This window comes from Oreochromis niloticus, linkage group LG15 (assembly GCF_001858045.2).
Source record: "Oreochromis niloticus isolate F11D_XX linkage group LG15, O_niloticus_UMD_NMBU, whole genome shotgun sequence".
Classification (NCBI taxonomy): domain Eukaryota; kingdom Metazoa; phylum Chordata; class Actinopteri; order Cichliformes; family Cichlidae; genus Oreochromis; species Oreochromis niloticus.
In genome coordinates, this window is record NC_031980.2 from 3,729,449 (window position 1) to 3,742,168 (window position 12,720).

The following is a 12,720-nucleotide window of genomic DNA, read 5'->3' on the forward strand; positions in this document are numbered from 1 at the left end:
TTATGTATCCTTAATATAGTCGTCTCCGGCACATTACCCAGTGGACTTGCCAACCTGCTGTTCAAACCTTATGTTTGTAAGAGGAGCTGAGGGGCTGCACCAAGGCCTAATATGAGATGAATAATGTTTATTTTGAATTGTGAATTATGCAGAGGTACTCTAATAGACTCCAAGGATAATAAATATGGAGCTGGAACGGACATATTAAGTCCACTTTGAGCTGGAGTTTATCCATTCTTCTAAATACAAAATGTGAAAACATTGATGCAGATAATGGTGTTTAGTTGGAAGCACGTGTAATTTCTCTCTCCATGTGATGTTTGTAGCAGAAAAAACAATCTAAAAAAACTAAGAAAGGCTTTCAGGAGGTCATTGATTACGTTAGTCAGCATTGAGATGAAGAGCAGTTATACAACAGTAGCAAATGTTTGTCACGATGATTCGATACGAACCATTATGACTAATGCATCATGCACGATGTTTTTCATTCTTTCAGTTGTGAAGAATAATAACAATAATAATATTGGTGGCAGGTACGTGGCTCCCAGTTGTGGTGCATCTTAATATAAGCTAAAAGGTAAAAAAATCCTAAAAAAATACTATTTTTCTTCAGGCCAGATTTCCGGTTATGAGCAGACTTTGTCTTGGGATTAAGTTTCTGCTGAAGTTTCTCTTGATGTGAAGCCTCAGTTTAACTTTAATCAGGCCAACTGTCATTTAAACAGAGCCCATTGTCAGATGGAGTACAGTGATTAATACAATGCTAACCTTTTACCTCTGCAATTTTCGTTCTTTTGCTCACTGTAATTATCTCTCAGACGTTCACTGATGAGGCTCTGACAAACATCCATGTCTTATTAATCATCATATTGCTTTGATTTTATGTTTTTCAAGCAAGTTCTCTCTCTCTCTCTCTCTCTCTCTGTCTCTCCCACACCATTTAATTTCAGTTGAGGTTTCTCTGTTTGCCTTGTGTCAGTGATGATAACTTTAATTATTGTGCCTTTGCTGTCTCAGTCCGTGCATTCTGATGAGCTGCGTGTTTAAATAGAAGCGCATATACACACAGACTTCGGTTTGGGTAAAATGTGAAGAACGGGTCAATTAAAAGGGCCTTTGACTGTCCAGAATGTTTTAATTAAAGTAGCAGTGAAATGTAAACTTGGTTCTAATTATGATTAGCCTTAATTAGCTGTCATTCTGATCTTAATTGCTTTTGAATGCAGCTGACCTCCAAATGATGCATCTCGACGCACCAGCATCAGTGAGTTGCTTGTGCGACTCGTTGTTCCATCACTGTACGACTGTCCGATTGCGCCTGCGCTGTTATTGTTTCTGCATTGTAATAATCTGTGGTATATATCTGTGAGATGTATTTATTTTCTAAAACAAATGATTTACATTGTTTCCTGCAGGCTCTACTGGATATGGTGGTGAAGAAGAGTGAGGGCTACAGTGTGGAGCAGCTGGAGCGATTGTACTCCCTACTCAGCCAGTGCATCTATAAGCATCGTAGAGAGTACGACAAGACCCAGCTACTCGAGGTCAGAGAGACACAACACACACTGGTGTAGCCTTTGTAATGTGCATTTAGTGACTTAAAAATATAAAAATAGTCCTTATCCAGTACTGCAGTCTGCCTTGAGCTTTTCACTTAAAGGTGAAAATGGGTTTGTTGAATCATAACATTTAATTGCCACTTTAAATAATGCATTAGGTACAAAAATGCCAAATTTTGCCATTTTCAGCTTCTCGAATGAGAATATTTCACATTTTTCAAATTCTCTTTAATAGAGAAATGTATTGAAATGGTAATAAATGTTTTTTTATTGTTTGAAAACCACAAACATTTAAAATTATTATATAAATTAGATGGACAATGCCAGGAAATTCTGGGAAACATGCAATAACTGCAGCTTGGAGAGCAGTACAAGGTCTAACAAAAAGTGGAGGCCCTTTACCTAAACCTTATCCTTTGTGGATAACCATTTAAAGCCATGCACCACCCAAAGACTCCTGCACTGAGAAGGGTAAAAATAAAACAAACTCGGGCTAATCAGAAAGTAGGTTTAAGGACAGGCGCAATCAAGCTTCTTGGGGGCCAGAGAACCCTCCCCTCGTAACCCTAACATAGATTTAACTGGTTTGGATTTAGTGTCACATGGACACATGAGTGCCATGTGTTTCTCCATGCTTGAATGATAGCTAGCAGGGTAATTAGCCAACTTGCGTAGCAGATCGCAGTCATATCGGAGTTTCTGCTGGCCCAAAGTGAACATGCAAAATGCTTATTTTATTGCCACAAACAACCCCCTCCCCTTCTGTAAGTCTGTATGTTTAACATTTGCATTTTTAGTGATGCAACATCCTGAGGATACTAGTAAGTAATTCTCAAAGCAAGATGTCCTGGATGTCAAGAAAATGTTACTTTTTAGATTTATTTTTTTATATTTTGTCCTGCAGATTTGACCTTGTTCAGGCCAAAAAACTCAGATTATTAAAGAGCTGGAAACAGTTGTACACAAAGGCAGATGATATCTGAGAAGATATGGCTTTCTCCTTGGGGAGCCTAGACATCTCTGAACACTGCGACAGACTGAAACAAGAAGACGTGTTTGGCACTTACTGGGATTCATGACAAAAAAAGGCTAGATATTGACTATGGAAGAAGAGATGGGTAAGAATAGCATAAACTGATCTAGATCAGGGTAGAAATTGAGGTGGCTGTTTTGGCTTTTCTGCAGCAGAATGTGATCTAATGAGGACAATGGAAACTATTAGTGAGAGCATTTAAAAAATTGTTTCAGTTCCTGTGAGACATGCTTGTGGGAGACCTCCACAGTATATTCCACATAATTCTGATGTTAGTTGGCCAAACACATGTACTGAACTTCTCAAACTCCACTGAGGCTTCATGAAAAATGCAATATGGCTTTGTTTTCCAAAATAATTACAATTTAAAATGGTATTGTGTTTCAGACGACCAGAATAAGATCTTAGCGGCACAGGACTGAAAGTCAGAATTTTTATATTCATGAATGCAATCAAGCCGCTGACACACAATAATGTTTTATATTATGGTAGCATAATGGTAATTTTGGGGAGATGTAGATCATAAAATGTAATATAAAGACAAACTCGTGCTACAATAACCACAAATGTTCATTTATTTTTTCCCCAAGTCTCTCGGGAAAATACTGCAAATAATAATAAGCGAAGGAAACAAAAGGGTCTGAATGAAGAGGAACTTTTCGTTTTAAGTTTCGGATCTCTCCTGACAATGTTCCATGCAGAAAAAGCTGCTGTATATTTTCCCAGAATCCCATCTGGTCATCTGCTGCTGCTGTAGGATGTCAGTGCAGACAGGGGGCTCGGAATGGCAGTGTCCTGGCGCTGGTAGCCAGTGCCGGCTGTCAGGATGTCAGAGGGAGGAAGCGGCAAAGAGCGAGGGAGAGGGAGAGAGAGCAGTCAGCCAGGTGGTGCCGCCTGTCTACGGGCCGCTCTGGTGAAGGGAGGGAGGGCGCGTGTCTGGGTTCGTTTCATACTGCCAGCCTAAATTGGTGTTTCGAGAGCAGAAATGTCAGCTCATCTGGCACGTGTTTTGTTTGCCTGCATTTCCAAACACACATCTCAACCCCACAGCAGGTCATCTCCTTGTAATTCCCTAGAGAATGCAAAACCACAAGCACACAGATGCACACCGAGGTGGTCCAGAGTATAGGGGCTGCAGCCTTTTTCAACTTAACGTTGCATGCCGTTGCAACTCTCGGTATTTATGTCCGAGTTGTAGAGCTGAGTGAAATGGAGCGTGTCCATACATTTGTCTCTCTTACGTTCTCGCCGTCCTCCTCTGGGCATGGCTCGTCTCAGTCTTCCTGAAGAGCTGACCTTTTCAGCAGATGGAGCGGACAGCACGCTGCGTTTAAAGCCAGAGGGACCGTATCTGCTCTGTACACAGAAACACGCAAGCTATGTTCCTGTCCACAAATTGGCGTACGTGTTTCCCTTGGCCCGGTATCATATTTTGCTCGTGTCTCAGACAGCAATTAAAGACTTTGTAAGGGCCTTTGACCTTTAACCTGAATCTGTGCTGTGCCAAAGCTGAACAGGATACCAGTCAGGTTAACTGAACCTCTCAATAGTTGGTTAATTCTCTGCCAGGTTTGTGTGTATACTGCTGAGGGCTTTGGCCTGCAGGTCAATTAATACTTTTCTTCCTACTTGTTTAGCCCAAGCAGCGTCATGAATAAATGCTTAATTGTTCCTAAAACTAATTTGACCATTGAACTATTTGATTGGTTCCTGGCATGCATTTCGTATTTAGAATATCGAATATCGAACTTGAGCTTCAAGGGTGGCCTATTGTGCTCATTTTCCAGCACCGTATTTTGATTCCTGCACATTATTAAAGTAGAATTTCATTATGGAGTTCAAAAAGGTCTTTATTTATCTTACACTGGGCTTTGGTGCACCCCATCAGGTTATAGACTTTCTGAAACAAGCATTTAGCTCGTTTCTCCCTGCTTTTAAGCTAGCTTCTTTCTGATTGGCTGTTACTCACAATCAGAAGGTTTGAAGAGCAGGTGACCAAGACTTCTGTGGCCCCATATGCACACTCATTCCGATTTTTTGATCAAATCCGATTTTTTTTGTCTGCTTGTTCACACTACAAATAAAATGTGACAGCAAACGCGCTCTAGTGTGAACGCTCAAAGCGGCCCGCATGCGCAAAAGAAGACATCACACACAACGCGCTCTGTTTAGAGCCAGACCAAACAGTATTGTTTGGCTGATGCCCCTTAATATAAAGACTTGTTTCAGACTTTACGTTTCCCAAATTTGCTTTAAGTTATAAAGTTATTTTGTTGTTTACATATAGCCTAATAATGATCCTTATTGCTGTTTTAGAGAGGAGCGGTGCTTCAAAGGATAGCTGCAGATTTCTGTCAGAATCTGCAGATTATACAGTACAAATAAAATGTTCACGTTTCTCCAACATTGTCTTCCAAACAGTTTCACTGACATCTACACTGGATGGCCGGGAAGCGTTCATGATGTCTTCTCGGGCGCGTCTCCGGCGCTGATAATCGCCGTCTGTCTTGTGTCAGTGATGTAAAAGACGGATTTAATGCGACATGACCGTTCAGACAGCAGTCGCTTTCTAAAACATCGGATATGTATCGGATTCAGTACCACATACGAAAGTGACCCAGATCGGATTTGAAAATATCAGATTTGTGCCGTTCACACTGTCATACCATGATCGGATATGGGTCGCATAGGGTCAGAAAAGTCGGATTTGATGCGCTTTTGCCTGCAGTGTGAACGTAGCCTAAATATGCAAAAGCGTAACAGGTCCTCTTTAAAGAGTCTTTTGAGATCTTCTGTGACATTTGGTGCTGAATAGCCATATAAAGAGAAACCTACATGAAATAGGCAGAAGAATCAGTTTCTCCATTGACAGTAGGCTATGCAGCGCTGGCTTTCATCGTTGTGAGTCTGTGACTCTGTTTCAGCGGTTTGTGTAAGAACACCTTCATCCAGGAACAATACACAAGATTGTTCTCTCCCGACGCTTTCTTCCCTGGAAAAAACGACTCAACTTGTACTTGAGTTGTTGTGAAGATTTTTTTGTTTGATTTTTTCCGTTCATTTTTTCCCCCTCTCGCCTAACCTTCACGTAGATGCCGCAGAGAACCTCGTCCTCCCAGGGGTTGTAGCAAATTAGATCTGGGAAATGGAGGAAATCTGTAAGTGATGTGGGAGTAGATAAGATGGGTTCAAACAAGGTGGGTGCACCAAAGTAATTTAAAGTTGAGCATCACAAATTGATGACATGTTAACAGCGGAGAGCATGCTACACTGGATTTTTCTTTTAATGCATGGCGTTGATGGCCCCAGTGAGATATAAAACACCTAAAACTGCAGTTTGGCTGCAATTGACCTGTTGAGCTGTGCAGAGGTTAGACTTTTTTGCCATGTAAGTCACCATCCACCCATGTTAGATAGAGACAGAGTGCTACAGGCTAACTTTATGTCAGTGAGACAAAGGGGAGGTGCTGTGAGGTCTTGTTAGTCTGCTGTGTACTCGGGATGACGGCGTGCGAGGGCTTCAGGCAGATAAACTTTAGATCACAGAGGTGCAAAGCGTCAAGGCAGTGAAGAGCTTATTTGCATGTGCCTGTGTTTACAGTGAAACACAGCAAAAAGGTGCTAAAAGCACAGATGTGTCTAAAAACATGGGCTGAGCCGAGGTTTTCGGGGAATTTTCTAAACCGAAGACTTATTCATTCAAATGAACATCAGCTTCACCTTTCTTGGCTTTACTGGCTTTTTACAGCTCGTGGAACCTGGTGTTGATCGCTGTGGGGCTATGATGAAGTGCTAAGCGCTTAATTGTTGTTCTAAATGAAGTTGGAGGAGAATTTGGAATCTCATGCAGAATAACACTGGCGTGATTATATTTACCCGGCTCCAGCTAAATTAGATCTCATGCGTTCTGATGTGTCACCTGAAAGTTAAATACACAGGCAGCACTGTTTTGGGGGGAAGAGTGAAAGCGGACTCCCTTTTGTTTGGGTCGGGTACTGCCAACAGTAATGTTACGAAGCAAAAGCAGTTTCTAGGCTGAATAGCAATACATGATGTAAATGTTCCATGTGAGATGTCGGCAATACTTAGGATCAAAAATCAAACACAGAAAAAACAAACAAACAAAAAACATCACTTGGTAAACAGAGATAAATTCTTGACCACTATACGCTTGTCAAATCCACTGAGAGAACTAATCATTTTATCCCGAGATGCACAGGAGATATTGGTCTGTTGCTGCCCTGATTGGTTCATTTGTGTTGTTCTGTCCTTTTGGTGTTTAAACACTTAGTTTGAATCTGAACCGAATGCTTTATTAGGTATTATCAGGTTGGTCGCAGCAGAAATCAAGGCTCATCAGACCAGGCACTGTTTTTCCTGTTGTAAGCTGACAGGAGTGGTACTCCGTGTGCTCTTCTCCATACATTGATTGTAATGAGTTACTGTTGTCTTCCTACTGGCTTGAAGCAGTCTGGCCAGTCTCCTCAACAAGACATTTTTGTCCATAGAGCTGCTGCTCACTGGATATTTTCTCTTTTTTGCACCATCCTCTGTAAACTTTAGAGATGGCTGTGTGGGGAAAATCCCAGCCCGTCTGGCACCAATAACCATGCCACATTCAAAGTCACTTCTTCTCCAATTTGATGCTCGACCATGTCTAGATGCTTAAATGCATTGGGCTGCTGCCATGTGATTGGCTGAACTGGTGCATGGGTTAACGAGCAGTTGGAACAGGTGTACCCAACAAAGTGGCCGCAAACAAACAGGTTTCCTCAGTGCTGTTAAAAGATGACATCTTCTTAAATTTGAGAGCTTCGGTTTTGTATTTATTGTTGGAGCTGCGCTGATCCTTCCTCCATGCTGCATGAGAACAGGCTGCAGATGCAGAGGGAGTGTGGGGGTGGGGCTGAGTGAGTCAGACAGTTTAGTGAGAGAGAAGAGATGCAAACACTGGCATGGCTTTATTAAAGAGATGATTTCTGTAACTCAGCTTGGAGCAGGGGTCGGCAACCTTCAACATGAAAAGAGCCATTTCAGCACCCCAACCGAATAATGTGAGGGGAAACAAAACGTGTGTGTGTCTGTGGTGTGGGTGGGCGAGTAACAAATGCCCAGATGTAATTTGAAGAGGATAATACATATACTTAATACAAGAATAATAAGATGTCTTAATAAGAAGAAGAGCGTTTTTTACTGTTTAACAAACACTTTGAAAAAGAGGAAAAACAAATATAACATAACCTTGCAGGTCTATTTGAGTTCACACCTTCTGGAAAATTAATCAAATAAAAAATAGCCCACTTTCAAATAAATAAAACATAGCAGTAAAATAAAAAGAATAATCATGAAAACTATTTGTATGTAATTATGACTTCAGTCCATTTCAGTGTGCTGTTTTCTGATCAAGCCGCAGGCAGCAATAAACCGTGCAGCCCTGAGCACAGCATTTTCACCCAGAGGGGGGCGAAAGAGCCGCATGCACCTCCCCGACCTCTGGCTTAGAGTGCATCGGTACAAAAAGTGTGGTCTCATCATCTATCTTGTTAGAAAATACATGGATACAGCTGGAAAAAAGGTCTTATATCGCCCAGCTGCTTGCCCAGAAATCTAATCAGTCCAAAAATTCAATGGTATTTCCAAGCTGACTTTTGAAAGGAAGAAATAAAATGAATAAAAAGTGAAATTCAGTTTTCTGGCATTGTCAAACCAACAGCTCAAAACCCAAAGAGACAAATGCAGTCAGTAAATAACAGAAAATCTATTTTCTTCATCGATCATCTAATCCGTTTATGAATGGATTATTCAGCTTGTTAAAACTTGCGGTCTCTGCTGGAAAAAGTTTGCCCTTCTTTAGATGTTTAAAAAAAATTGCTGTAAAGTTGGCAGTTTTTCTCTTTTTTTTCTTTAAACTTCTTGAAATTGATATCTTGTAGCCGCGTGTGTCGCACTGACTCAGCCATTCAGATGAGAGAAACACACAGTGTAACATCTTCCAGGCATTAATCATGGTCTATTGCAGGCTAACATCCATCTCTCTTCCTCTGGCTCTGCTCAGATTTAGTCAGTGTCAAACTCTGCTGTTTTCACGCTGAGAAAAATCGCCCGTCTCATTCAGGCACAGCTTTCCTTCATTTTACATCATTTATCATGGTGAAAGCTGTTGTTTGCTGTGGGAAATTTCCAAGTAATATTGAAAGCGCGCTGCACAGATGCTTTATACACACATTCGAGTTTGCTGTGTTAGTTGAGGCTAAGCTCCGTGTGTGTGCGTGTTTCTGTTTGTTGTTTGTGCAGGAGATGGAGGAGAGAATCCAGCGTTTTGATACATTCCTGTGAAATGGAGAGAATATACCCATCAGGTAGATCCTGAACAGCCTGGGACCACAACAACAACAACACACAAAACTGAGTGAGCACGAGTGGAGGAGCTTCAGCCCTCAACACAAAAACACCACACAGGAAAATCCAGCACCCTCCTCGTCGCTGGGAGGGAACAAAGCGAGGATGAGGACAGAGACATTCAATGGTGCTATTGTCTCAGGAACCTGGCCACATCCAGACGCATACTACACAACCAAACCCCTGGAGGTGTGTCAGCCACACTTGTATACACACACACACAGACACGCGTGCACACAAACCGACAGTGGCGGGCAACCCTGGTGCTACTCGGGTGCTATCCTCAACTTTATCCGTGCTGCTCTCGGGAAGATTTCTTCTTAAGTTTGGACGACTAGAAAAACCAACAGATGGGGTGATGTCATATCACAACGTGGCAGCGCATACACGCCGAAACACTTGACACCAGTATGCATGCATTTCTACAAACAGACACACTCACTCAGACCCTCACCAGCAGAAGTGTGAAAGCAGCGTGCCGCCAGGAGACGAGGACGGGGAGTGAATGGGCGACCTACGTCAGCGAGCCCTCCTGCCCTCGAGTGGAGCGCTTCATCATAGGCCAGTTGTTACCGCGCTATTGTGCGACCTTTTTTGTTGTTGTTTTGTTTTGTTTCCTCTTCTCTCTGCCCTTTTAGCTACTTGATTAGTTCCATATCTGAGCCACAATCACCCAGAAGAATAGTTTACAAAGAAGTTTTTTACCGTAGACACAAACTCGATGAGGTTAGCACAGCAGGACTAGAATCAATTATGTCCTCTTCATTATGGCGGTCATCAAGCGTGGAAAGCCGTTAGCCCCCTCAGCGCTGGTCTCAGAGTTACTGGTGAACAAGCGTAGCGTCGCCTCGGGGTCATCTGTAAAAACCTCCTCACTCGAAACATTCGCTGGCAGACCACCTCTGGCGTTCACAGTCTTAGCGGATTGTTATGTCCTAAATAGTTGTGCCAGCGCAAACCCCCGACTCCTCTTCACTAGATTCACAGTATGAATGTTTTCCCTCCTGCTCCAGCAGCGCCCGCCAGTTGATTTTTATTTTTTTCCCCCCTTTCTTTCTTTTTTTAACCCCCCTACCGACACACTCCTGCTGAGGAACTGGAAGCAGTACAAATTGGAAGGCGTCTGTACTTTTTTGCACTGCCTAGCGTGTGCCTTATTTCAAACCTCATATGAAAGTGGTATATTTAGCAGGATATTTGTTTTTACTACTCGTGACAATGAACAGGCTCCCAAGTTGGGGGGGAGGGTATTTACCACCGAGGTCACAGGGACCTTGAGGCAACAACGACTAAAAATGATTATCTTACCGCCATTAGATCGATTAAACATATCTACGTTATTCACCTCTAGTTAATTTTGAACTCTTTGGCCAAGAAATAAGTGGAAACAGTGTTGTGGTCAAATACATCTCAGATGATGTTCAAATATTTAAATTTATTCATGTTTCTGTAATAAAACCTCAGACCAGTCGGCGAAGGTCAGTCTCCACCTGAGCAGGACAGCAGGTGGAAGGAGAGGTTGGTGACACCGGCCTTCAGTTTTTTTTTCCTCTCTCTTTTTTTTTAAATATGCAAAAAAAAAACAAAAAAAAAACCGGATAAAAAACAAAGGAATAAATGAAATAAAGCAAGTCAAAGGATTCATCGTGCCAAGTGTTATCTCACTCACTCAGAAGGTGCTGACAAAACGGTGCCTGTTCACCGGCATTCTGTTTCAACTCTGAAAATGTTCTATTAATCCTAAAAAACTTTGTGTTATGTTTTATATTTTGTAACTTTTTTCTACGTATTTTTTTTTTAATAAAATCGCTTTGCTTGAATTGTTTTTACATGGGTTGTGAATCCACACTGAACAAAGGCCATTCTAGGCAGTGCCCGTCACTAAAGTGTGTAAAAAGCATTACTTGTTGTTTTTGTTTTACGTGTGTGTACCGACTTTATGGATCTGTTCCGCTCTCTTCTCTTTCAACGTCAGACAAGCGAAGCTGGATTTTCACCTGTGGCCGACACAGCATATGTTTTTCCGACTGTAGTAAATCAAGATACTTACAGAAGCTTTATAAGGTGGCATTTTTCTTTTTCTTTTCTCTGTGTGTGTTTGGAAGATGCCATATTTTGAACAGGTGTAGACTGGAGAAGCCCGCCCCCCACTCCCCTACCCTCTACCCCGTCGTCTTTCTTCATCTCTCTCAATGCACTCTCTTGTCCGGTCCTCAAACCTCTCGGTGCGACTCTAACCCCAGCTCACCTCTGCCTTTTCTCGGATTCAAGGTGGCAAAAAAAATCAAGAGCGTATGCAAACTGGCAATGGCAGGTTAGCACTTGGACTACTGCAGAGGGGAATAAAAAACCAATGCTACCTCAGCTTAATTTATTTTAAAGCGAAAACTGTTTACTGGGTACAAAAACAGTATTTCTTTTTTCTTCCCACTCAAAATACTGTTGCAACATCCACAGTACCACCTTAGGTACCAGATCAGCGCAACCACGGCTGCTGCAGTAATCCAAGAGTTGTTTATATCTCTCTGATTGTTATATACGTATGTTTGCATTTGAGCCAGATAATGATTGCATAAATTTTAAGGATATTTCATGGACTGTATATTTGATGCTTTAGTTTCAGGTTGTCTGTGATTACTTTACGTACTTTGACACTGAGGAGACGTCCCAGATCTGCTCCTGTTATCACCCAATACCTTCTTAAAAGCTATAGAGAGCATTTTCTGCCTCTTTACACACCCATCGCCTTTTATTCCCAAGTGTTCCAAGTGTGTTCGGGTCTTTTGTTGTTTTTTAATTTTCATCTCATGATTCTGGGTATTTATTATTAAATATGTTTTACACCTGATCAGTACATTCAGTCTTTTTGTACGTCTGAAATTGAACCGAATCGGGAAGCGTCGCGCGTCCATTTGAACGATTTTGCTGAATTGCGTAGCGTTTGTGTAGCAGGTTTATTTGGCGTGTACGGGGGAATAAAGGGTTTACAGGTCTCTCAGGTTTCAACACGTGACAACTTGCTCTTTCAGCTTTTCTATTTATTTCATTGTTCTGATGTTTTCTTTGTTGAAAGTGGTTACAGACTGTGGCATACTGGAAGAGGCTAGCATTAGAATATTTAAAACAGTTATGAGGAAAAGGACCAGATCAACTTTCTGTTAATGATGTTCACTTTGTCTCCAGTTTCTGCCAAGAGTTATTTTTTACGGATTTAAAAGAAAAACCATGGGGTATAAAATATGGGTAATCAAATGTCATACATTGTCCTCTTCCTTTTTTTTTTTATCATAAATTGTAGCCAGTTTGGACTAACAACCAATTTTTGTCTGGTAGTGGAGACAACTTAGTCCAGTATGCAGAAGGAAAAAGGCTTGTTCTATCCTGAATTATTTTGTTCTTCCCTCTCTTTCAGTTAATTTAGACTTTTCATAGCTTTGTCAGTTCTGTATTTAACACACCTGTTCGCAATTGTTACTTTAGTGTAAGTTATATTTGAAAATGGAACATTTACTGTATTTCTCAAATAAACTGCTGTGATATACTTGAATAAAGGTGCAAACTGTAACTTTGAAGTGCTTGTTTTGTTTTGTTTTGTTTTTTTTTAAAGTAACTTTGACAAGTATTAGCCTAAAATAGCTGCAGTACCTTGGATGGCCACTTGAGGCTGGATTCAAAAAGGAGTTAACCCCATAGACTCCCATATTAAAATGGGATGGTTTTATTTACTCA

General features: G+C 41.4%; 1 protein-coding gene across 1 annotated transcript in view; it reads left to right on the forward strand.

Moving 5' to 3' along the window:
- atad2b (ATPase family AAA domain containing 2B) overlaps positions 1-12,563 on the forward strand; it is a 68,730-nt gene extending 56,167 nt beyond the window's left edge. Inside the window, exons 27-28 of the mRNA XM_005449769.4 lie at positions 1,416-1,544; positions 8,887-12,563. Coding sequence (XP_005449826.1) covers positions 1,416-1,544; positions 8,887-8,928 — 171 coding nt within the window. The 3' untranslated portion in view covers positions 8,929-12,563. The remainder of the gene's footprint in view (positions 1-1,415; positions 1,545-8,886) is intronic.
- Positions 12,564-12,720: the final 157 nt, after the last annotated feature.